Source organism: Mustela lutreola, chromosome 1, assembly GCF_030435805.1.
Source record: "Mustela lutreola isolate mMusLut2 chromosome 1, mMusLut2.pri, whole genome shotgun sequence".
NCBI lineage: Eukaryota > Metazoa > Chordata > Mammalia > Carnivora > Mustelidae > Mustela > Mustela lutreola.
Window position 1 is genome coordinate 150466324 of NC_081290.1, and position 27284 is coordinate 150493607.

General features: G+C 47.5%; 1 protein-coding gene across 1 annotated transcript; it reads right to left on the minus strand.

The window, feature by feature from the left end:
- Positions 1-488: 488 nt before the first annotated feature.
- Positions 489-25243, minus strand: TRIM35 (tripartite motif containing 35). The gene is made up of 6 exons (XM_059176404.1): positions 24737-25243; positions 12003-12098; positions 8002-8232; positions 4777-4799; positions 3845-3963; positions 489-2990 (listed from the first exon to the last, which is right to left on the minus strand). The coding sequence occupies exons 1-6, from the start codon at positions 25169-25171 to the stop codon at positions 2413-2415; spliced, it is 1482 nt and encodes a 493-aa protein (XP_059032387.1). The 5' UTR covers positions 25172-25243; the 3' UTR covers positions 489-2412.
- Between the last annotated feature and the right edge of the window lie 2041 nt (positions 25244-27284).

Below are 27284 nucleotides of genomic sequence, written 5' to 3' on the forward strand. Positions count from 1 at the left end.
TCATCAGGGAAATGCAAATCAAAACCACAAGGAGGTATCACTTCACCATCATAAGGATGGCTGAAAGACAGTAACAAGTGTGGACAAGGATATGGAACAATGCAATCTTTGTGCACCTCTGATGAAAATACAAGATGGCACAGCTCCCCTGAAAAACAGCCTAGCAGCTCCTCAAAGGTTAAACAGATTTCATGCATGCACCACCAAACCCACTCCTAGGTAGATAGATACCAAAGAGAATGGCAAACATACATCCACACAAAACATCCGTCCACACATTATTTGTAATGGCCAAAAATGGAAACAATGTAAATGCCCATAAGCTGAAGAATGGATAACTAAAACGTTATATGTCCACACAATGGCATGGTACCTGATCATAAAAGGGAATAAGGTCACATACATGTTGCAACCTGGATGAACCTTTGTCATGGATCAACTTTTGCTTACGAGAACACGGAAAGGAAAATGTCCAGAGAAAAAGTGGGTTTTAGCTCAAATATCATTTTTATTTTTTTAAAAAAAGAGCTCCAGGCTATCCAAATTATCCTTTTCAGAAACCTCCTTCCAATATCTAAGTTGGAAATAAAAAACTTTTTTAAAAGTTTATAATAACTAACAAAATAATTTCAGATCAGGATTATCCTAGAGATTGTATTTGATGGGCTAGATAAATATTTAGAGAATGCACACTGGTCTCAGACACATTGGCCGCCAAAGTGCCTTGAGCACCCTTAGCCCGAGTGCCTTCAGACAGGACCTGTGCACACCAGTCTACCAACATTCCAACCTGGTACCCCCACCCGGTGGCATCTCCTACTGCGCCCCTCCCTGTGGCCCCTACCAATTGCACATATCACAGTTTTGAATTGTCCTTTCTGTTTAAAATGCCCTTTTCTGTGAACCTGGGCACAGACAGGAGAAAAAGAACATGAGCCCTCCGGATGGGAACATGCCCCCAGGAGAACACCATCACCCCTACAGGCCAGTTCCTTTCACTGTGCTGTTTCCTGGGACGGGATGGCTGACAATTAAAATCCTCTGCAGGCAGATGCGAGGAAGAAGAGGTGGAGGTGGAGGTCCGGAGGCATGGTAGGGTGGGGGTAGAAGAAATCAGGATGAAAACACACAGGGGAATAGAGCAAGGAGCAGGCGGAGGCCAGCAAGGCTAAGCGAGGGACCCCCCACCACCACCACTCCCCAGGACCATCTCCTCCCTTTCCTACGTCTTCACTGAAAATGACCCCTCTTTCCTTCCATTCTCTTTACTTTATAAGAATGAATCTGAGCTGTTTCTTTCATAGCATCTATAGGACGTAATTTTCCAGTCCTCCTATCTCCTCTATAGCTGAGGAAACGGAGGCCCATAGCAGGAATGGGTCTAAACTGCAGTTTTTAAAAACGCGTTTGAAATAGTCCAAACAGTCACTATTTGGAAATAGTCCAAGAAGGGTCAACAGATAAATCAGAGCTGACCTGCAGGCAGCCTTGCCTCTGCCCTGGGGGATGCGAGGGGACTCTGTGGAGAGGTCTGAACATACTGGTATAAAGTGACAGACAAGTTTGGGGCCCCGGCCCTGCTCCAAAGCCACAGCAGCAGTGCTGTATGAACCAGATTTTATCTGTATTGTAGAAACTCTGACCACAGGGAAACTGCTCCTTCTGGCCCTAGCCAATTTCTGGAGAGAACAACCAACTACTTGGAGCACGTCTTTCATATGCAAACCGACCACTAAACCCCCAACCCACTTCCTTTACCTGGCTCTCATAGGACTCTAACCCGCAGGGCCACTGCTTCCTCTCCAGATGGCCCCCAGTCCCCCAGTCCCATCGTCCCCCAACAACTGGGGGTGGCCCCTACGCCCCAGAGCCTGTCAAAATTATTCCAACTAGCAGATCCCAAACCTGTCTACTCAGAGCCCCTGCCAAGCCTGTTCTTGTCACTAAAACTGTAACAAAGTCTCCCACCTCGTGCTCCCTCAACTCTCTCTGCCTCCTCAGTGGCTCTGGTGCTTCTTGGGAACTGTAAATAACAAACTCTTTCCCACGGTAGGCTCTCCTGGTCTGCTGGCCTCACCATACCCAGATACTAAGACCCACATGTTAAAACAGGCCCATCCATAGAAGTCAGTGTTATCCCCAGACATCCTGGCATTTGGGTTTAGAAAATCCACACCCGGAAGGTGCCAAAGCTCTGGGGAATGAGGTGTCCCCTGGATGACTTCAGAAATGAAGGAGGAAGCTTGGGGCCTGGAGCTACAGGAGGACAAGACTGATCAGCAGGGAAGATCCTGACAAGGAGGCCAACGGTTCAGAGGTACAGAAGTGAGCGCAGCTTGAGAGGGAGGGACAGAAAGAAAACAGGACCACGACGCAAGTCCCTGGCAGCAGTGGCCAGGCTCCTGGTCGGCCTCAGCCATCCAGTTCCTCCCTGATGGTGATGCGTAGGGGACATATGCGCAAAGGCTCAAGGGGGCCATCCCCCCGTGCGCCCCCCAGGTAGAAGTAGGGCCGCACCTCCCCGAAGCGGGCGTGGAAGGTGTAGAGGTGGCAGTGGCTCTCAGCATCGTAGAAGGACAGCTCGCCCTCCTCACACTCCAGCTCCACACGCAGGCGGCGAGGGATGGCCGGGACCAGGGGTGACGTGGCTGGGTCCGAGGTCATGCAGTGGTCCCCATCCACCCCCTGTGTGCGGCACACGTACCAGAAGCCCGAGCGGGTGTCGTGGTAGCAACTGTGTGAGTGGCCCTCAGCGCCAGTGTCCTGGCGCAGCCGCACCACACCCACCCGCCAGCTTGGCAGCCCCCCCAGGTCCACCTCCCAGGTGTGGGAGCCCTGGGAGAAGACGCAGGAGCCCAGCAGGCAGGGCGCTGAGGAGAAGCGCTCCGGGTTCTCCACCTGCATTCGGTAGCCATGGTTGGTGACGCTGGTGAGGTCATCGGACACAGATAGCCAGCCGGCTGCGGTGTTGGGATCGAAGCTGAAAGGCACTGAGAGCAGAGGCAGAAGTGGGAAAAAATCAGCAAATCTCATAGGCTGCCCTTCTGCCATGCCAGCGGTGCCTCCATTCTCCCCAAAGTCCTCCAGCGTGCAGTCCTTTGTTACGGCAGCCAGGGAAACTCACAGAAGCAGGGACCCCGGTGCTCACACAACTCCCTCAATGACTGAGAGAAGCATGTAACATTCCTCTGGGTCACTAACAGCTCTAAAAATCCTGAGGTCTCCGTCAGCTTGGGTTGCTGCACAAAAATAGTACAGACTACAGGCTCAAACAACAGACACGTCTTTCCCACAGTTTTGGAGACCAAAGTCTGAGACTGGGGTGCAGCACAGTTGTGTTCTGGTGAGGCCCTCTTCGTGGCTCACAGATGGCCACCTTCCTGCTGTGTCCTCATAAAGGGGAGGGAGGGAGAGAAAGCCAGCTCTCTGGTGCCTCTCCTCATCAAGGCACTGACCGCATCCTGGGGCTCCACACTTGTGACCTCATCACCTTCCAAAGGCCCCCATCATCTCCAAATGCCATCACATCAGAGGTTAGGGTTTCAACATATGAATTAGAAGGGGACACAAACGCTCAGCACTTTTGTCATCCAATATGATTACAGTTCTGGAGAGAGATGGCAGCCAGCTCCTCTTTCTCCAGAGGTGGCCGAGTGTCAGGACCCAAAAAGAGGAAGGGGTGTACCAGGAGAGCTTGAGCGGTGGGGCAGGGAGAGGTGGGGCACCAAGGGAACTGTGTGTGAAAGGGGCTAGAGAAGCTCCAATGGGGTGGGAAGCTGGGAGAAACGAGGCTTGTAGGAAGTACCGCCCCAGTCTGGAACCCCTGTCCACACGCCCCACTCACCAGATTCTACAGACGTGACCATCTTCCGCCAGACACGGTATTGCAGGGAGTCCAGATACTTGCAGATGTCAATGAGCATGCCAGGCTGCACAGGCTCCGGCTCCATGGTGCAGAAGAGGCTGGGAAAGGAGAGTTGGGCCAGGTGGGCAGGGCCAGAGCCATGCATCCTGGGCCTAACAGGGTCAGCCGGAAACAGGCAACAGGGCTCATTCCTGGTCACTCTACCCAAGACAGACCTAGGCTGGGCTCTGACAGGAGAGGAGCCAGAGGCCAACCAGGCTGCTCACGGCTCCTCAGGATTGAAAAGGCAGGCCCAACCTGCCCCCGCTGGGATAAATATAAATAGGATAGGAGGTTCTCAGACACAGGGCCCATCCTTGTGGGCAGAATCTGCTCATTGGATGTCTGAGGCAGAAGGGACCTTAAGGGTCCTCTAGTCCCAATGTCTGGAGGTATCACTGGCCTTTGCTTCAACACCTCCAGTGACAGGACTCACTACTCTCCTAAACATTCTCTTCCATCTTTGTGCAGCTCTGACTGGGATGGAGTTTATCACCATGAACCCAAAAGACAACAACAGAAACCGGTGTGTGCTGAGACTCTCGGAGGTAGGGGCTAATCAAGAGATAAACCTAGGTGTTGGGAGGACCCACTGAGAAACACAAGCAGTGTGCAGGATGACACAGTTTCTCCCCACATAGTGGGTGGTCATTTTCCACACTCAGGAGAACAACACTTCACCAGTGCCAATCCAAGTGGAAGGCCTTGAAAGAGGGCTCTTTCACCCTGGCCAGTCCCCCCCCCCCCACTCCCACTGTATTACACCCAGCTGGCTTCATTACCTGCCTGGCCCTGGAGCCACTGGAGCTGGCTGGCACCCCTGGGATTTCTGCCTGCTCTTCCCCTCCCCTCCACCAGTCTTGGCAACTTACCGGCGTTTTCGGCTTTTGTGTTTCTAACAGAGAAAAAAAGACAGAGACATAAATACAGGGAACAAAACAAAACAAAACAAAACCACATGTACACATAAGTTTCTGACCTCAAAATGAGTCCTATATCCCATGTTCATGGATCAGGAGATTTCTGATTTAACATTGTTAAGATGGCAAAACTCCCCAAACAGATCTACAGAGTCAATAAAGTTCCTACCAAAATTCTAGCTGGCTTCTTTGCAGACAGTGACAAGCTGATCCTGAAATCCATATGGAAATTCTAGGAACCCAGAATAGCCAGAACTGTCTTGGACAAGAACAAAGTTGGTGGTTCACATGTCCTGAATCCAAAATGTATTAAAAGCAATAGTAGTCAAGACAGTGTAGTATTAACATAAGGAAAGACACTGGAAGAAGTTAAACCCTTATATTTACTGTCAACTGGTTTTCTATAGGGTGCCAAGGTCATTCGATGAAGAATGGTCTTTGGCAAATGATGTTGGGACAACTCGATATCCACATGCAAAAGAATGAACCTGGGATTTCCACCTTCCACCATATACAAAAAATTTTTTAAATTAACTCAAAACCTTAAATGTGGAGCTAAGCCTATAAAACTCACAACCTTGGATTACACTATGGTTTCTTAGACATGACACGAAAAGCACCAACAGGAAATAAAACACAGCTAATCTGTGTTTCACTCCATCACAGTGAAAAGCTTCTGTACTTCAATGAAGCTACCAACAATAACAACCCAAAGAATGGGAGAAACTATTTATAAATCATGTATCTGATAAAGGTCTAGTATGCAGAATATGTAAAAACTCATATAATTCAACAACAAAATGACAAGCAATCCAATTTTAAAAATGGCCACAGGGCTGGAATGCACAGTTCCCCAAAGATATACAGATGGCCAACAAGTCCCCAAAAAGATGCTCAACAGCATTGCCATCAAAGAAATGCAAATTAAAACCACAATGAGATACCACTTCACACCCTGCAATGGCTAGTAAAAAAAAAAAAAGAAAGAAAGAAAGAAAAAAGAAAAAAAGGCCAGTGTTGGCAATGATGAGGAGAAATTTAGTCCTCATCCACTGCTCAGGGACTATAAACACCAGTGGAGTCGCCTGGAAAGCCATGTGGCAATTCCTCAAACAGTAACACTTATTAGTTACCATGTGATTCAGTGAATCTATTCTTAGGCACATACCCAAGAGAAAGGAAAACCTGTGTCTACAAAAAAACTTGCACATGCATGTTTACGGTGGTGTGATTTGTAACAGCTCAGAAAAACGACTCAAACGTCCATCAGTTGATGAATGTACACATAAAGCGTAATATATCCGTACAAGGGAGTATTACTCAGCCATGCCTGATAAACACTCCGACAGGATGGAGTTTCAAAACATGCTGAGTGAAAGGAGCCAGTCACAAAAGGGCTGCGATCCGATTCTACTGATGGAAATCGTTTACAGAAGTGTCCAGACAAGGCAAATCCTTAGAGGCAGAAAGGAAATCAGCATTTGCTGAGGGCTAATGGTGGGGGGTAGGGGGGTGGGGGGGCCAGGCACAGGAGGGCAATAGCTTAAGGGTATGAGGTTTGTGTTTCTGGAGATGAAATGTGCTACAGTTGATCATGGTAATGGCTGCACAACTCTATGAACAGAGCAAAAAGCACTGGACTGTACAGTTTAAGTGAGTGAATTATACAGTGTGAGAATTGTATCTCAATAAAGCTGTTATATTATTTTTAAAAAGTCATAAAAGCATCCCTGAAAGCACAGTGGGTCCTGGCCGCTCCCAATTTCCTAAACAGAAACAGCAGATAATCAGCTTTTAGAACCCACCAAATGATTTTATGATCAGGGGCATTTTGGAGACAGGAGATACCAGGATTCAAAGCTTTGTGTGAGGCAGAAAACCCACAGGAGTCACCAGCCAGGATGTGACAACTGGCCCGAATGCAGGCTGTTATCTGTCCCTTCTCAATCCACTCTACAAAGTCTCTCCTTTCCAGAGAGTTCAGCTGTTCTCTAAGTGAAAAAGATAGTTCACTATCCTGACTGATTTCCAAACTAGCTTTCCAGTTACAGACATATCTCCTATAAGACTCATGGGTGGGGGGTGGGCAGGAGGGGGGCACAGGTGTGAGAAACATAAAAAGAGAAAAAGAAAATGAACTAAACATATAAGTTTAAAAAGAGAGAATAGAGTCATCCTTTTCTTAAGAGAGCAATAGAGAACATAAAAACATATTTAAATTAAGAATTAAAATAATTGTATAATTTTAGAATATTCTAGTTTGTTTGTTTTTTTTTTTTTTTAATTTATTTTATTTGACAGAGAGATCACAAGTAGGCAGAAAGGCAGGCAGAGAGAGAGGAGGAAGCAGGCTCCCTGACGAGCAGAGAGCCTGACTCGGGGCTCGATCCCAGGACCCTGGGATCATGACCTGAGCCGAAGGCAGAGGCTTTAAGCCACTGAGCCACCCAGGTGCCCCTCTAGTTTGTCTTCTTTGTAAAATCCGTTAACCCCCATCTAATCATGAACAAAACATCAGGCAAACCAGAGTGAGAGAAGAGTCTACGGGCTACCTGATCAGCACTCCTCAGGCCTGCCAAGGTTATGAAAAACAAGAGTAAGACACTGTCACAGACCAGTGGACACTGGGGCATGGGACGACTAAGTGCGATGTGGGTCCCTGGACTGGATCCTGGAGCAGGAGGATAGTAATACAAAAACTGATGGGCTCTAAATAAGTCTGGAGTTTAGCTCATTATAATGCACCAAGGTCGGGTTGCTACGGACAAACGTGCCAGGAGGTGATACAAGGTGTTAATTGTGGGAGGACCCAGAGGTCTCCAGCATTACCTCTGCAACTTTTCCACCTTGTTTACAAGGTACTCGGCTGTACTGAGGTTTCAGAGAAAGAAGAAACAGAGAGAGAGCGAGCAAGAGTACGGGAGGCAGGGAGAGGGACAAGGAAAGGAGAGGGGCAGAAAGAAGCGAGAAGGCCCCTAGGAACTCCGTCCGCTCTGCTGAAAGTCCCCTTGGCCTCCTGACAAGCAGGGTACCTCCTCCGGGTACTCTTCCAGCCCAGCACCCCAACCCTGCGGGAAGACTAGGGGGTGGCGGAGGTGGGGGCTGGTGGCCTCCAGCTCCCCATGGGTTCCCAAACACCTGCCCACTGTCCCTGAAGCCAGACGGCAAGCCCCTCACCATGAGAAAAGAAACATCATCCTCCTTCATCTCCACCTGCAGCCGCTCGATCTCCTGGGCCAGAGCTTCTGTGTCTTCCGCCAGCCGCTTCATCTTCTCCTCCACCAGACGCTGCTTCTGCCTCGCCTCCTCAGCCATGGCGTCCAGGATGGCTTGCTCCTCCACGCGCAGGAACTCACGGAGTTTGTCAAACTCCTGCCGGATTCGCCCTTCCAGCCAGGCAGCCTCCACCTACAGCACAGAGCAGGACGGGCCCAGGCTCAGGCTCGGAGGGACCCTCTCAGGCAGCATGTGGCCTCCGGGCTCTCAGGATTCAAACAATGGAGCTCTCTTTTCAACAGAAACCAGGGGTGAAACCCCAACAGGTAACATACAGATGCAGTTTTATTAGCATAAATCTGTAAGTTTAAAGTCACACAGCGTAATGAGATTGTCTCGATAAATTAAGAAAATCAATCAAATCTGCTTATCGATGACACATGTTGTCTAGATCTTCAGCACACAACATTCTGTACCTTGGTTCTATGCACCATAGCAAGGGAAATCCTGAATCACAGAAATGAACTGTTGCAAATAACAATGACTTTTAACAATTATCTGCCTTCCCATCTTGGGACTTCAAAACTGTCTGATCCAGAGACTTACCAAAAGAAGAGAAGAAGTATTTATTTTAAAGCGGAATCATTCCCAATATGCGTACCCCTATCATAACTACAAAAACCTTTAAAAAAAGAAGTTGTAACAGGGATGGCTCAGTTAGTTAAGCATCTGCCTTTGGCTCAGGACATGATGCCAGGGTCCTGGATCGAGCCCCACACGGGGCTCCCTGCTCAAAAGGGAGTCTGCTTCTCCCTCTCCCCACTCATGCTTTCTCATTCATTCCCTCTCTTTCTCTCAAATAATTTTTTATTAAGAAATTTTTTTTTAAAGTTAAAACAAAACCATAAATGGACTCAAAGAAAAAGCAGAGAAATAGTACTCATCTTGGAATGAAAAAGACCTTTTCTAATAAAAAACTGAGAAACTGTGGGGCGCCTGGGTGGTTTAGTCGGCTAAGCATCTGCTTTTGGCTCAGGTCATGTTTCCAGGGTCCTAGGATCAAGCCCTGCATCCAGCTCCCTGCTCAGCGGGAAGCCTACTTCTCCCTCTCCTACTCCCCCTGCTTGTGCTCCCTCTCTGTGTCAAATAAATAAATAAAATCTTTTTAAAAAAGAAACAAAACTGAGAAGCCTCAAAGAAAAATGAGATCACTGAATAGACATTAACAGAAGTAGTTTTGAAATGGTAAGAGACTACCAATAAAGTTAAATACATAAATACAATTCCAAGAGGACCACTGGAAAAACAACTCAAAATCTGTGCTGTAGGGGCACCTGGGTGGCTCAGTGGGTTAAAGCCTCTGCCTTCGGCTCAGGTCATGAACCCAGGGTCCTGGGATCGAGCCCCACATTGGGCTCTCTGCTCAGCGGGGAGCCTGCTTCCTCCTCTCTCTCTGCCTCCCTCTCTGCCTACTTGTGATCTCTGTCTGTCAAATAAATAAATAAAATCTTAAAAAAAAAAATCTGTGCTGTAACAATCACAAATCTCATCTCCAGACTGAAAGTTCAATTTATGTTCACGGCTCTCACAGTGTGATGACAAAATAGTCACTGAAAAAATGAAACTGACCCCAAAAAAGTAAAAATGATTCACTGGAAAAGAAATGACAAACTGGGAAAAATATGTGTAAGTAACATGTAACAGACTGTTTTTCTTCTTAACATACAAAGCACTCTTACAAATCCACCAAGGGAAAAGACAGATATTAAAAAAACAAAACAAAAAAAACATTCACAGAAGAAACACAAATGGTTTTGTACTTGTAAAACAGTGTACAAACTAACAAAGAGATTCAAATGAGAAGAGATGGCACTGTCGAAATACCAGGCTCAAGAGACTGATTGTGTACGGTGGGAGGCAGTGAAATCCAGGATGATTTCTGTCGCACAGGAAGATAAAGACCAGCAGGCAGGAAAACCTTACCAGTGCAAAGTCAAGTTCAGCCACCCTTCCTGCTGGCAATCTGGAACCTCCCATCAAAAGGGCAAATCTCAAATCCTCCACTTCCCTCATCAACCTGCACTGACTGGGTTTAGGGGAAAAGCAGGGCTCACCTGGAAACCCTGGAATCCTCACCTGGGGCCACATCAGAGTGCCACAGTGCCTGGGCCAGGCAGACAGGGGCCATCACCTGGCCATAAGGACATGCCCCAGGCACCACCACCGCAGTCCAGCACAAGGCCAGCCAGGGGAACAGGGCTGACCACAAAAGGAACTCGAGTGACAGAGGTGAAGCTCCATGATTCCACGGCGCCTGCAGGTAAAGCAACTTGCCATGCGGAGGCCAGTAGCTAAGTGTCTGGACCAGGAGCTCAACGGTGCAATGGCTCTGACAATGTACCGTAAGGTTTCACTGAAAAAGTGAAAACCGCCGCTCACAGTTCGATGGTCCATAAGACATGAAAAATGGTGAAGAGCTTTTCTCTGTTGGGCACTGCACATGCATTATCCCAAATGAATGTTCATAAACTTCCTAGTATGACAGAATCGTCCTCTTTTTACAGATGGAGGGATTAGCTTAGAGGGGGTGGGGATGGGCCTGGAGACTGGGGTCTGGCTTTGAAAGCAGTTCTGCTTTGCAGTTACTGCCCTGGTCACCCACATTTCACAATCCTTCTGCTGTTCCACCAGCTCTGCAGCTCAGGGGACAGTCACTGGCCAGAGATTAGTGAGGCACCTTCCGAGCCTGGTCCCCTCCCATGGGCACATGGGCACAGGCGGGGAGCGCCAGGCAGCCCAGGCCGGGGGTGGGGGTGGGGGCTCTTAGCTGAGCAGTACTTAGTAGAAACACTCACCCAGGGAGTGACAGAGCAAAGCCAGTACAACCCGACGGAAACCCAGCTGCCGATGCACACAGCACTCAGAGGGCGAGAGGATGATACGGTATAAACAAGGAGGGTGGGGAAAGAGGGGAGACAGTTCCTTCATTCAATTTACAAACATTTATTGATCACCTACTATGAGCCAAGAACTCTCCACATATTAATGTAGCCTTCATTATATTCTATTGGAAGCAAATAAAAAAATAAGTAACATAAAGTTAACTGCAGGTAACGAAATATTCTGAAGAAATCAAAAACAGGGAGACATGAGTGCAAGTAAAGCGGAGAATTACTTGGGGAGGGAGATCAGGGAACACTTCACCCAAGGGATGTCTGAACAGAGATCTTAATGCCAAGCTGCTCCTTATGGGAGGATCTGAGAAGATGTAATTTCCTGGAGGGACAGAAAGAAGGCCAATGTGGCTGGAGCCAAGCGTGGGAGGAGATGAAGCTGAGGGCCAGGCAGGGGTTGGACGAGGGCCCTGGAGGCCACAGTGAGGAGTCTGGACTGCAAGGGTGATGAAGCCTCTTGACAGTTTTAGGCAAAGGAGTGATGCAATCCATGTATTTTTCAGAAAGATCAGTCCACTCTGTGGAGATGGACTGCAGAACAAGAGTGAAAGCCTGGGGCCCAAGTAGGAGGCCAGGTGAGGAACAATGGAGACACATCCAAGACTGAGGGTGGCAGGGGAAACAGAGCGTCCAGCAGACGTGATGTATTTTCAGTTAGAGAGGCCAGGACTGCTGAGGGAGAGGACCCAGGGAGGAAGAGGGGAAGACGAGTAACTAAAGAGCCCCAGGTCGTCACTGGCATGAGCAATTGGGTAGATGGTCAAGTGCAGCACGTGCAAAGTTCCCCCTTCCCACAGCTGATGGTAGGTCACACCCAGCCACTCAGGCCATGGCAGTGCCACCACAATCAGCTATCTAGGATAGGACTATGCTAGATCCTCAGGGTTAGAGAAGGCTGATTCTGTGTCAAGAGCCACAGCCAGGGCCCGCCCACCCTAGCCTTCCCCCCCACCAATTCCCCCGCTGCCCCAGGTATCCCTCATCTCCCAGCCCAGCCAGAGCACTCACCTGATTGTGCTTGGCTATGGCCTCGTAGGAGCGCCTCATGGCCCAGAAGGCCTTGGCTTTTTCCCGTAGCGCGTGCTCCATGTTCCTGCACTTGGCCTGCCATGAGGAATGAGAAGGAGCAACATTAAGGCTGGAGGCCAGGCAGGGGGAGGACATACTCCATTTACAACTGGAGTCCCACTTCAGTGTGGGTACAGCTCAACCACATTTACTCAACCCGTCCATCCACAGGCTGCAGGGCGTAACCCTAACCTTGACTCTGGTTTTTAGCTTGAAGGCTCTCAAACCCTTCTAACTGGCCCCTTTGCTTTATACCTGGTACAGATGGGGAGACATGGTGGAGGAGGTAAATGACCCATTCCCTCTCAAGCTAGCCACAGTACAGCTCAGAAAGGCATCCCGCTCCAGCCTACAGCTAGTCCAGGCTGTCCATGAACCCTTGAGCTGTTGCCACTATACAGACCATGTGCTCACAGGTTCTCTTGATGACTTTCTAAACTGGACAGGTCTGATTCCAGGTCGATCAGTTACTCCTACAGGGCCTTATCTAAACTACCTGTCTCCCCACTTCCCTATCTTATTGCAATATTCCATCAGTGCACGGGACACAAAAAATATGCTTTAATCAAATCCTTTTGGTTTAGTAGTTTTGTTTTTTTAAACTTAACTGTTAGTGCTCTGATCTCCTTGGACTCCTTGAAGAACCACTACCAGTTTGAGATTGGATTCCTCCCTTTTGTATTCAAGGCCTATCCATTTCTCTCCATCCTTATCCTTTTCTCTCATAATTCTGAGAAAGCTTACCAAGTTTTTCTTTGGAAAAACAGTAACAATTCTAGTGGCATGAATTACAAGTGACTAGCATTTATTGAGCATTTACTATCTGCCAGGGAATGTGCTAATTACTTAACAAATTACGTCACTTAATCATCACACTATCCATATTAGGTAGTAATATGATTAGCCTCATTTTATAAATTAAAAAAAAACACACCCCAAAAGCACACAAAAGGAAGTGACTCGCCCTTGAGCACACAGCTAGTGTGTGGCAGGATAAGGACATGAACCTAGACAGTGGTGGTAGGCAGCCTCCAGGATCCTTCCCTCCTGTAAGATAGGAATGTCTACTGCTTTAAGATTCCAAATTTGGGGGACATTTGTTATACAGCAATAGGTAACAGAGATTTGTCCTCAAAAGCCTCATCCCCACCTGGTCCTGATTCAGATGACAAGAATCAGGAGCTAATGTTGTCACAGGGTAAGAAACTGGGGATCTTGGGAAGGAGTGAGTGTATTCTGCATGCTAGGGGAAAAGGAACCATTGGGGAACAGAGGGCAGATTGAAGGAGGCAGCCTCTAGAATGGCTCCAGTGGTCCCCACCTCTGGGGATTCATGCCCCAGTGGAATCTGCTCCCCATGGGCTGGATGTGCTGAGCTGCTTCAAACCAGCACAATGTGGCAAAAGCAGCAAAGGGATATCGCCTGAGACGAGGTGACTAAAAGCCTGTGCACATCCTTTCTCACCCACCCACTGCTTGCTCAGCTGGATGGAAGCCACCTGCCACATTGTGATCCGGCCTGTGGAGTGGCCCACAGGGCTAGGAACTGAGGATGGCCTCCAACCAGCAGCCACTCGACTGAGTGAGCTCGAATGGTAACCTTGGCCTACTTGAACCTTCAGATGAGACCAGAGCATCGGGAGAGGTATGAGGCAGATACGCCCAACTATGTCTTGCCCAGATTCTCGACCCACAAAAACCATGAAGTAATAGTTATTTGTTTTAAACCACTATTTTTGGAGATAATTTGTTTTGCAGCAATAACGAGGCTGTCTGTCCTGCTCCGCAGCCCATTCTTTTAACTGCCGTACTCCAGAAAATAACGATCTCTATCTTCTGCAGGTTTCTTCTTTTCTACTCATTCTGGCCACTTTCATGATCTTCTTGAATATACATAAAAGATCTTTTTGTTTTCTGTAGTATGACATCTCTAAAGTGTCTCCTCAAAGCAAAATAAAATCGGTATGAATATCCCACAAGGCCAGTGAAATATCATCCTTATGTTTTGTGGGAAAAGATGTTCTGTTACAAAGTCATATAATAAATTTCTAAACAATTTTGATTTGCCAAATAAGCATGGATGAAAGGAGTGAAGCAACTGCCCACACATATTACCCAGGGGGTATGCTGGCCCCAAAACAATGCAGCCCAGCCCTCTGCCTTCAACCCTGACAGCTAGGGATCTACAGGCAGATGAAGACAGTGGTGGTGCAGGGGGCAGGGGTAGGGGGACAGTCCCTGTCCTCTCCCAAATTCTTGAAGTACCTGGACAGTTCTGGTGTAATGCAGCAAAGACCAACCCCCAAATGACCCTTCTCTGAGGCGAGTTGATGAGATCCACCACTGATTCCATTAGTAACAAGCAGTTACTACTGCACATGTGCTATGCCATCCAGCACTAAATTAAGCACTCAGGAGAGATGTTACTGAATTCTTACATTCCTGTGAGGCAGGCACTACTCGCTTCTTACACAGAGGAGAAAAGAGGACCCAGAGTTGTTGAGTAACTTGCCAAAATTATACAGTTAGACTTCAGCAGAGCCAGGATTTGTACCCAACAATAAAGGCCATGTTCTTAGCCACAAGACACATCCTATCTCATGAGGAGAGCTGGTACTATGTTTGTCTGCCTACCCTTAATGTTTCTGAAAGTGTCATCTTATTCCCAAATGTGTTGTCAGTTTTTAGTTCTAGAGTAAGTTTATAATTCTGTCAATACTTTGCCCAATTCCTTCAATAACCTAGCATGTTAATGAGTTTCTTCCCATAAATGTCAAACTAAACAACATATTTTAAAGACTAATGGCTACTCCCAAACTGGAAACTAACCAAATATCCATTGAAAATGGATAAATTATGGTATATTCATATAATAGAAAACTACTTAGCAATACAAAAGAACTAGTGACACATATAACATGGACAAGTTTGTATATATATATATATGAATTTACATACTTATATATATAAATATATACATACATGTACTTGTATATATTAACATGTTTATACGTATGTGCATATACATATTGACATAAGTTTACATATATGTAAATATATATAAATATATATATAAGTTTTGCCAGAACGAAGTCAGATACAAGAGTATACATGGTATCGTTCCATTTACATGAAGTTCAAGAACAGCAGCGCTAATATATGGTGACAGAAATCAGAAGGTGGGTTGCCTCCTGGTGGACTGGCTGGGAAGAAGGGAGCTCTCCAAGGTGACAGGAATGTTCTGTATATCCTTTGGGGAGGCAAGTACAGTGTTAGTGTAATGCTTACAACTTTTCAAATGGAACAGTTACGATCCCTGCCTCTTATTGTTATCTATTATACCTCAAAGATCTTAAAACCTATAAAATGAAAACTTTAGAAGTTTTAGCCTTTTCTTGTCACTTACCTAGAGCGTTCCTTCCTCAATGAAATCCCTTCAATTTCTCTCAGGTTCAATGAGTTGTTTTTCACCTTTCAATCTCTTATTTTTGGCATTTGCTTTGGCATAAAACATAAATGTGCCTCAAATATACGCAAATGTGCCTTAAGTAGTTATAAACAGAACACCTTTTAATCACAGTCAGGACCTGTCCCTTCTCAATCTTATCCCCTTCTTCCTGTCAGAGGAAACAAAGGTCCAAGTTTGTATAGCATTTCCCTGCCTTTCTTCAGAGTTCTATCACCCATGTACACATCCCTAATCTGAACAGTAAACTTTAATTTTGTGCGGTTTTTAACTTTGTATTAATGGAGCCATTCTGTATGCATTCTTTTGTGTCTTGTTTCCTTTACCTTGACATTAAGGTTTGTAGGATTCAAACTTTTTTTTTTTTTTTTTAGATTTTATTTATTTATTTGTCAGAGAGAGAGAGAGTGAGAGCAAGCACAGGCAGACAGAGTGGCAGGCAGAGTCAGAGGGAGAAGCAGGTTCCTCGCAGAGCAAGGAGCCGGATGCGGGACTCGATCCCAGGACGCCGAGATCACGACCTGAGCCAAAGGCAGCTGCCCAACCAACTGAGCCACCCAGGCATTGCATCTGAGTTTATCATTCATTGTTGCACTGTATGCCACTGTATGAACACACCACAATCATTTACCCATTCTGGTGTTCATGGAGAGCTGGGCCATTTACAATCTTCAAGTAACACAGATAGCATGAACCATCTTAGATACATCTCCTGGCCCACACAAAAACATGTCTCTGTGCAAAATATTCCTGGGGACAGGAATGGGCCACAAACATGTGTATCTTCAACTTTAAAAGATCATGCCGAACTGTTTTCTAAAGCAACTGCACCAGTTTATACCACACACGTGATACCAATGAAAAATGTTTATTAACCATTTGGGTCTTTATTTCTTAAATAGCTGTTCAAACCTTTTGACCATTTTTCAATGGAGATGCCTGTTATTTACCTACTGGTTTGAAGCAATTTATTATAAATGTGCAATATATGTCTTCCATGGGTTAGATGTATAATAAGTACACTCTATTGTATCATTTATATTTCTTAATTTCAATATGGTCAAATTTATCATTTTTTTTCCTTTAGAATTAGGGCTCTTTGGTTTGTTTTAAAAATACCTCCTCCCTTCCCAAACTGCTTAAAAAAACAAGCCAAACAAACAAACAAAAACAAAAAAATAAAACCCTCCATATCCTGAGGTCACAAAGATTATCTCCTGTATTATTTAAGCTTTCCGGCTTTCTTTCTCATTTAGGTCCAATGTGGATAACCTGTGGTTTACCCCATGAACGATGTGACCCGGGCGCTCGCTGCCTCAGAACCATTATTTAGAGTACTAAGCCTTCCCCACTGATGTACAGGCCATCTTTCCATACATCAAACAGATGTATTCAGTTTTCTAGTCTCTTCCCCTGACCCACTGTCTTCTGCCAACATCACACAGTCTTAACTTTGATAGCTGTTAAGATAAACTAAGAGCTAAACATCTCCTAAGAATGTTCTGGCAATCACTGGCTGAATTTTCTTTTCTTTTTTTTTTTTTTTTTAAAGATTTTATTTATTTATTTTAGAGAGAGAGTGCATGCACACAAGCAGGAGGACTGGCAGGCAGAGCGAGAAGGCAGCTGAGTGAGGGACCTGATCCCAGGACCCTGGGATTATGACCTGAGCTGAAGGCAGACTTAACCAAGTGAGCCACCAGGTGCCCAGCTCTCTTGAGTTTTCATACAAATACTGGAATCAGCTTGCCAAATTCCACAAAATGTCATGTGGTGATTATTACAACCCTGACTCTATAGATCAGTCTGGAGATAACGGACATCAAATACTGATTCTCTTAATCTATGAATATGGTATATTTTGCCACTTAGTCTTTTATATCTCTCAATGAAATTATGTATTTTTCTCTGTCAGATGTCTGCACTGTTACATTTATTGTTAGATATTAACAATATATATTGTTTTATACTATAGCGTTTTTTTATGTTTGCTGATATATGGAAATACAATTGATTTTAAAGTTGATTTTGCGAGGCGCCTGGGTGGCTCAGTGGGTTAAGCCGCTGCCTTCGGCTCAGGTCATGATCTCAGGGTCCTGGGATCGAGTCCCGCATCGGGCTCTCTGCTCGGCAGGGAGCCTGCTTCCTCCTCCTCTCTCTCTGCCTGCCTCTCTGCCTGCTTGTGATCTCTCTCTGCCAAATAAATAAATAAAATCTTTTAAAATAAATAAATAAATAAATAAAGTTGATTTTGCAACCAGCATTCTTCTAAACTCATTTATATACATAATTTATCTGTAGCATCTTTTTATATTCTCTGCAACAGAAATTCCTATGCAGATATATGTAATTATATCATCTGCACATCATGCCAGTGTAGTTTCCCTCCTTCCTCACCTTGTACGTTTTACTTGTGATTCCTATCAAAGCGGCACAGAACTGGGTTGTTTTCTTATCTAGCTGACTTTTGTCACTTAACTGGAAGAGTTAACATAATTACTGGGTACATTTGCACTTAAACCCACCACCTTGTTCTGTGCTACTTGCCCCACTTGTTCAGTATTTCCTTCTCTTCCCCTTTTTTGGGATTGACGATGTGTGTTTTATTCCACTTTTTCCCTTTCCATGCATTTAGTGGTTAATCTAGGAAATACTGTATTTAAACAGTATGAATTCAAATGAATCTAAACAGTATACTTTTCATGTTTGCTTTAGATAATTCTGATTTTAACCCTAAGCATACGTGTATCCACTCAAACGGACCATTCAGGGACTGCATGTAGCCCAGAGGGTGCGCTGAACAGGCAGAAGCTGCCCGCTGACTGGAGGGGGGCTCTGCTGTGAAGCCTGGTCTGGACGAATACAGATCATCCCCAGCCTGGATGGAGCTAACTGGCTCAGGACAGATGCACAGCATTACCCAGACCCCAAGCCCAAAACAGCAAGTGAGCTGTGATTTTAGTTTCAAATTACAACACTCAGGATAACTTATTTATAAACATGCAAAACAGGAAGCTTTCTATTTACACTAAAGGATTCAGAATGTGATTCTATAGTCTACATCGTTTATTTAAAAAAAACTACAATTTGCTTAAGCAACACATTTCAAGGGTGTATTTATTACCCTAAGGATTTTACAAAATTGTTTTGCCCAAAATATCCATTAACACAGGTGCTGTGTGGTGTAACAGAAAATGGGAAAGGCACAGGTAAGAGAAAGAATAAATACTATTTCCCACGATCATCACCACACACCTGCAGCCAGGGCTGTCTAGCCCAAGCCAGGTTTTCTGACTTCCAAGGCCCTATATATGCTGTTGCTTAAAATTCCTGTCTGCACCACCCAACTATCTCAACAAGGCTTAGAAAACGCAGCTCAGGCTCCCTTCAATTCCTCCAGAGAGCCATTCTGACCTCCCCAGTAGAGTTCAGGTGCACCCCGCGGGCTCTCATAGCTCCCAGGTACACCTCTATCACCCCACCCATTACCACTAGATAATCAATCACCTCACTTTCCCAGGAAGGCTGTGGGCTCCAAAAAAGGGCAGGTCCTCTGGCCCAGCACAATGATGCTCAATAAACCTTCACAGAAGCAAAGGACACCTGCCCTGCAAGGGCAGCAACTGTTCTATCCATGCATATCCCCAGGTTCAGCACAAAGTGGACACTCAGCTACCAACCTGCCCAGTCAATGAGTCCACTGAACCCTTATGTTCTTTCCACTACACCATACCGCCTCCTGGACTGAAAGTTAGAAGACCTGATTTATACCCTTGTCTTTGTCACTAACCACTGGTGAGGACTTTGGCAAAAGCTTGTTCTCTCATTGGCAATCAGGCTCTAGTCCTGATTGAGAAAGAATAAATACTATTTCCCACGATCATCACCACACACCTGCAGCCAGGGCTGTCCAGCCCAAGCCAGGTTGGAAGCGTCTACAGACTCTCCAACTTCACTGTGAAAATGAAGAAATGCAGTTTTCTGACCATGCTTACCTAGTCCATCACCAAGGTTTCTAGGCCTCTGCTCTTGTCATTTTCCCCATGTATATCAAACACTTGTTTTCAGGCAGACAGACATAGCAGCAAAGAGCTCTGCCACTGGGCCCTCAAGTTCAAATCCCTGCTCCGTTTAGCAGCAGATGATTCTGAGCGAATTCCTTCTCTTCTCTGCACCATCTCCTCCTGTGGCCAAGAGGAATGAGACTACCTCGCTCGCAGGACTATTCTGAGGCTTCCACTAGTGAATCAATGTAAATTCTCCAAGAGCGTGCCAGGCATGTGTCGACTCTCACTACTCTTAGGTGCCACTCAGGGGTGGGTTATTTAACTCTCCTACTGTCAATTCCTCAGGTTTCTTACTCGGATAGCATAAATGCCTCCAAGACAACTTGATCTCGCCCAGATCCCTTTCTTACCTAACCCCAACCCAGTCTCCTGATCTTCCTTTCCCCTTGGTGTTTGTGTCCTCCTCATGAAGCAGGGATCCACAACAGTGCCTAGTGCAAGGGCCCCATGACTCAGGACCCTCACTGAGTAGTGTTCAGTAAGCCCCCCACCCTGGGTACTTGCCTTATCAAGCAGGCAGTAAATGTCCACGCAACTTGGACATGGTAGCGCCTGGCCCATAAGGGGGGGATCCAGATGGGAGGGCACAGTTAGGAAAAGGGTGGAAAGAATTGTAAGGGGAGGTAGACTTAAGGACAACATGGAACATTCCTAGTAAGATTTGGCCAAACTGATTCTAAGAAGAACCCCAGAAGGGGAATGGACTGGTGCAGGAGGAGCCAGCCTGGAGGGCAGAGAACGGCTCTCAGGCAATCCCACTGGATAGATAAGAAAGTGATCTAGACAAGGCAGGGACCTGGCAGGAGATTGGGGCAGGCTTGCTTTGATGATGCAAGGCTGAGCAAACGTCGGACAGGGAGTCAGGAAATCTAAGTTCTAATCCTAGACGTACCTTCCCCATTCCCTGCCAATGCCAGGAACTGCTGCATTTCTCCAAGTTTCTGATTTCTCACTAGTAAAACAGAATCCTTTCTTCACCGTGCCTGATGGCTCTGGGCCTGTGTTTAGGGATCTGCTAGTTTTCCACAAGAGTTTTCAATTAGGGTTTTCATTCAATAACCAACAACCCCCCACCCCAAAAAACTACAGTAAACCTTTTTCAAGTCACCTTATAAACAGTGCTGACACACACTTTCAGTTCCTACAACTTCAGTGCCAGCATCTGTATTTGTTAACAATTTACTTGATGTCAAACTACACTACTTTCACTGTCCTGGCTTCATAAGGATAGAATGAGCAGAAGTACACTGAATGGGGTGAAGGATGTGCCAGGTCTGAATGAAGTCTGGCTGTATCACAAGGAAAGATTCGGATCTGCAAAGAGGGAAATTTAGACCGGCACATCAAGTAGCCACTTAGAAGAGGGTTAAGGAGTGGCACAAGTATTGTCAGACAAGACTCACAGCCGCCCAGAGCAGTGCTTTCGTTTCAGCCAAAGAAGGCCCGGTGATAAATATTTCAACTAGAATTCAACGGATTTTCTTTGCACTTTATCGGTAAACCGCTGCTGTTGTCGTTTTACTGCCTCTATGTGCAGTAAGCAAGAGGAATTCATGCTAGCTTAGCATTTGTATATATGGCATGTATCTTAGACACATTGTTGCAACAGCCTTTCCTTGTTCAAGTTTGATAAACATGGGCCAAAGGCTGTCCCTTCAAGCTCCAACACGCACCTCAGCATTCTGGTGTCAACATTTCCAGCCTGTCTGGTATCTCAGCGGTTCCTTCCCTGACACCCCACTGTCCTTAGGACAAAATCTCAGCTCTCTCACATGCCCCGGATGGCCCTTGGGACCGGTCCTGGATGCCCTCATTCCTGGCCCAGACGTCTCTGGCTTCCTACGTACCACACTCTCTGCCCCACTAGTGCTGCTTGGGGCCCCGGCACTCAGTGAACCTTCGGAGCCTTCAGGTCTCTGTGAAATTGCTCTCCACCGCACAAGAGCAGGTGCCTTGCTACAGCCACCTGTCACTTGCTGTACTGTCCCTCCCAGGAATATCCTTGTGATTAGTATTCAATCATGAGTCTCTGACTCCAAGAAGCCAGGGCTAGGACTCCTCAGTCCTCTACCGAACACACCATGGCCTGGCACAGCGCAGGCACCCACACGCAGGACAGTGGTCCTTGTCCACTCAAGCCTCTTAAATATCCACACATGACCCGCTGCCCCACAGCTCCCAGAATACACAGCCAGCTCAGAAAGTTGTACCCGGGGACCAGAGAAGTTTCTCTCAAAGTCCATGACCACAGTAGGGGCTGAACAAGGCCCCAGGGTGAAGTCCATGTAATATGCTCTGGGACTCTGGACAAGTTACTTAACCTGAGACTCAGTGTCGCTGTCTGTAAAATGGGGAGAATAGTATGTATCTGTGGCAAGCTGAATAAAGATGTCCACATCCTAGAACTTAGAAGCTGTGAATGTATTATTTACATGACAAAGAGGACTTTACAGATGTTATTAAATTATGATTTTAAGATGGATGATTATCCTGAACTGTCTCGGTGGGCTCAATGTAATCAAAGGGTCCTTAGAAGAAGGAGGAAGTTAGTAGAGTCAGTCAGAGAAGACAACGGGATAACTGAAGCAGAAGTTGGAATGATGTGCTTTAAAGGTGGAGGAGGGGGCCTCTAGAAGCTGGGCAAGGCAGGGAAATAAACTCTCTCCCCTTCTCCAACACCTGGATTTTAGGACTTCTGACCTCCGAAACTGTGAGAAAATGCATTTGTGCTGTCTTAAATTGCCACGTTTGTGGCACTGTACTACCACAATGATAGGAAACTAATACACAGCCTCACAGGGGTTTTGTCAAGATTAAATGTGTGGTGTGTAAACACTCAAGAGCACATGACACACAGTAAGAGCTCCGAAAGTGCTGGCTAGCATGGTTACTCCTTTCGTTCAACTTCTTACGTGGTTGCCAGAGTGATCTTTCTAAGCACACATCGCACCATGAAGTCCCCATCTTCAAGCTTTCAGAGCTCCCCACGGCATACGACGGCAGCCCCTTCAGCCTCTTCTCCCAGCTCCTGCCTCCCAGACTGCTCCGCGCCCAGCCAGCCAGCACAGCTTGTCTACTGACTGTCTGACTTGCCTGGATACGCTGTGAGCTCCACAGGGTGACGGCTCTGTCTTACTCTGTGGCCTCAGGTCCCCTCACAGGTCCCAGAACACAACACAACACAACACAAAAGTCCTTGATACACAGCTGTCTAACGCACTGATGTGACACTGAGCACGACACTGAGCACACTTGGGCTGCGCTCTCCTTAGATCTTTCCAGACTGGACTCCCTACCTCCTTGTACAGCACCCTGGTGCCCATCAATCTGATTGCATCATTCCTCTGCTTAAAACCCTTCTATTGCTCTGTATATTCCTTAGCATAAGGGCCAAGCCTCAGGACTCATGGGTTCTTCTGCATTTCCATCCTTATTTTAACTACTCGGAAATTCTCTTATGGCCCAGAAAACCAGGCCTCCCAGCTTCTGGACCCTTATGTATGCTGCTGCCTCTGGCTAAAACATCCTCTCTTACTCTCTTTGCCTAACTAACACCTCCTCATCTCTCAGGTCTCTGCTTGAAACTCCTTGAAGGTATGAATTGTTGTTTATCACATGCCTTGCAGTATCCCTGGGACCCAGCAATACAAGGCACCTGCTGAAGGAATAGGAAGTTGTCATTAGACCCTATATGCTTCCCGGGACCCAACTCACTTGTCTTGAATCCTAGATTAGCCCAGACCTGGGGGTTCTGCCTTAGTGCTCCTGGCCTTGACCCCAACCCATCTTCCTGATCTGTACTTGTGACAGCCCCATGCTGATTGGTCATGACTTGATCGATGGTGCCCCCCTTACCTCAACCCCAGCCCCCAGAATGCCAGCACTTACTTCAGCTTTCCCAAATCAGGACCTGGCACTCCCACAGTGGAAATGGGGAAAAGCATTGCTGTGGACCACTGTTAAATAAGGTAACAGGAGTTATAGGCTTATCCTTTTGGCAAGCTACTATAGTAGTCACACATGCATACTGATGACATTCCCCTCCACCTGAACTCTGACTAAATGTGTATGAAAATCTAACCAACTCTCGATATTTCTTAAGAAAGTCCTTAAAACAAAACAAACAAAACAAAAACAGTGTCTGAAGACCAAGCATTAGGGGTTCTTACACTGCCTCCTTTTCAATACACTCAGCTTCCCACCAGCTAACCAAGAGGTCTGACCCATGTGTTAGTAGGTGAGTAAATAAATTCGTGTTTCACACCCTCTGCAATCTTTTAAATAAAACAATAAATAAAAATAACAGAAAATGCCAGAGTACAACAGACGTTTTCACAGAGCTTTTGTTTCAAGTGATACATACACAGGACCATACCAGACCACAATGGAAAAAATATGGGCTAAGGTCAAAACATGGGCTTACTATGGGCTAAGGTCAAAAACTGTAAATTCCTAAGTTGGCTAATCCTTATTTTCTGATCATTTTTCCTTCTTATACCCAAGTCGTCTCCATGTTACTTCTATACCAAAGTATTTCCGATGTCACTTTATAGCTATAGGAACGCTAGGCACTGTGGTGCTGAGAGGGATCCAGAATAAACGAGCCAGCCAAAGCCAAAAGCCTCTCCACTCCTACACAACACATAGGGCGAGCTCCGGGAAGTATGTGACCCCTTTTGGAAGACCTTGAGTCTCCACATGTCTGGCCAGGTCCTGGGACTCCCACACCTCTAACCTGAATGAGCCAAGCTTCAAGACTCTTGGGCGGTACCCACACCTGTCCTCCTCACCCGCGCCCGGGCCACACCCTGCCGGCATAGAGGGTGCAGAGCCTCAAGTCCTTCAGAAGCGAGTCGGGGGGGGGGGGCATCTTGGGAGCATCGTGTAACTCCAGTTCCCACACTTCCTGTTTACACCCCTCTTCACCCATCCAAGGCCCCTGGGTCGACCCGTCTGTAGGTGAGCCGAATCGGAGCGCAGGGGGTCCTGGCCACAGGACGAGGGGCTGGCCCGGACGCACAGCTCCGGCAGGCTGCAGCGGCGGGGGACAGGGGTGGGGGGTGGTCAGAGGTGCTTAGTTGCCTTCGGGACCCGGCCGCCACGTGCGCGCTCGGCCACCTCCCGCACACTGCCGCTCTTACCCGAAAGTCGTGGGCAGTGTCCTTCACTGGCTGCACGCGGTGCCCCTGGTGCCGGGGGTCGGCCTGGCACGAGCAGCACAGCAGCTCCTTGTCGTCGAGGCAGAAGAGGCTGAACTGGCCACGGTGCGGGCGGCAGAGTCGTGGGGAGCGGTGGCCCTCCCAGCGCGCGCCCTCGGCCTCCTCGCGCAGCAGCTTCTCCACCAGGTTGTTGAGGGTGTGGTTGGTGCGCAGGTCGGCGAGGGCCGCTCGGTCCTTGCACACCGGGCAGGTGGGCGCCACCTGCACCTCCCAGCAGCGGGTCACGCACACGCGGCAGAAGTTGTGCCCACAGCGCAGAGTCACGGCGTCGCGGAAGGGGTCGTAGCAGACCGCACAGAGAAGCTCCTCCTTGAAGGAGCGGGAAGGCCCGGGGGACGCCGCGGGACCCAACTCCATACCCGCAGTCGCGGGATCCAAACCTGCAACTTCGGCCCCACCCCTCCCACCCGCCAGGAGGCTCCGGGACCCCGCGGAGAGCGGCGCCCTTCCGTTCTGAGCGCTGAGCGACAGCAGCGCCTTCCAATCGCGAGGAGCGCGCTCTGGAGGCTCCGCCTCAGTTCCGATCGACGCAGGAAACCCCGGAAGAGCGGGGCGGACCCCTGCGCTCTGCGGTCCCCGCCGGCTCCCGCTGGTCCCCGCCGGTCCCCGCTAGTCCTCTCCGCTCCTTGCCGGTCCTCTGCGGTCTGGCCCGGTTTAGGGAAAAGGAAACGCCCCAGTTGTGCAGCACGGCTTCCCTGTCATCGGAAACCTATTTCCGATTTGAAATACGAAATGAAGCTGAGGCGTCTCTTCCTCAGCCCCTCCCTGGGAGTTTCAGGCCCGCGAGGTCGGAGAAGAGCGAGCTCTCCCGGTCCTGGTTCCGAAGCAGAGGCTGAGTCTCCTCTGTCTCCCGCCCTTGCACTCTTGTTCACTTAGGTTGGCCAGTCTTAATCCTGTGCCCTGGAGTAAAGAGGAACCAGGTGAGAGAAGAGGGTCCGGAGTGAAATGGTGATCGTGTCGCTTGTCCGCGTGAGACGCGAGGACTGAACGGGACCAATCCCGGAAAGCGCTCACTACGCGAGGCGGCCCGCGTTGAAGCCGAGCGAGGACCGCTGCGACCTGAGCGGTGGAAGTCGAGCCGCGGCTGAAGGCCTGCCTGCTGTAGCAAGCCTGGCTCTCCCGGCCTCCCCATCCCTGCCTCAGTTGGATCACTTTGCAGCCTCCGGACGCAGGATTCCTTTCCCCTGACACACGTCCTTTTCCCGGTTTCTGTTGGAAGACCGTTCTCCCTCCATGTGTCATTTTTCTGTATTTGAGCAGAGGCACTGCCTGCCTTTTTTTTTTTTTTTTTTTTTTTTTTTTTTTTTTTTTAATATCTTCAGGGATGTTTCTGTGGTGAATAGCCTTGGACAACAAATAATGTCTCCCTCCAGGCAAAGATCTGGCCGACTTAGTCTCCGTGATGAGAGATTGGGTTTCCCCGAGCTTCTGAGTCCTCTAATGGAAGGCAGCCTACCGTGGTCCTCGTCACAGAGGCTTCTGGGAATCGGGGCTCAGAAAAGGGGCCCAACTGTTCATTCTCCGGCTATTGTTACCAACCTTAGTAACGAGCTGCCCTTTGTCTCTGATCTAGGACTCTCACCTACCAGCATGCTTCAACCTGCTCCAGGGTAACTTGTTAATTTGCAAAAAGGCCAAAATCTCAGTGCTTTTATAGTTCTTGACAGTTGTCTTCCCAACTTTTCCTCAGAGTAGCCTGTTTCCCATAGTGCCAAGGGGATGAATACCAGCAATTACTGCCTTCTGCAGTGTTTCTTAAGCGCTGTTCCTGGTCCTCCTGCCTCATCTGGGGAGCTTTCTAAAAGCAGACTCCTGGGCCCAGTTTGAGCTGCTTGCCTCTCTGAGAGGACGGCCCAGGTATCTGCATTTCACATGCTAGCCAGGTGATTCCCAGGCACACTGAAGCTTGAGGCCCCCTGTTCTATATCAAATCTGGAGTTAACAGTTACAGATCCAAAAACCAACCTTAGAGGCAGTCTCTGAAAAGGCCACAAGATGGTGCTAATAACCCTACACTCCAGGCACCCTCCTGAAAACCTTGTTTTCTAGTTCTTCCCTTACCTAGTGTTCCCTTACCTGTGTGCCCCACTGCTCTGTCAATCTGTCTGCTGTCTGTTATTTCATTCTGTTCTTATAGGGATTTTCCTGTTTGTTTTGTCATTGTTGTTTTTCACAGATAAGAAAATAGATCTTATTTTCTTTAAGCAGAATACAGAAGTCAGCATTCAACCAGTAAGGTTCTCCAGGCTTTCTGGAAAGGACTCGGTGTTATGCCAAGCCCCACCACTAGCCAGAGGCATGACCCAGGGCTCTTTTCTGACTTCCTTTTCCTCAACCATAAAAGCAAAGACCCAACTAAAAGCTCCAAGTTCTCAGCAGCCCAGACACTCTGAACTTTTTTTATGCTTTGCATAATTTCAGTGAAGAGAGTGACTAATACTTACCCAGACACCAGAAAAGAGAAATCCGT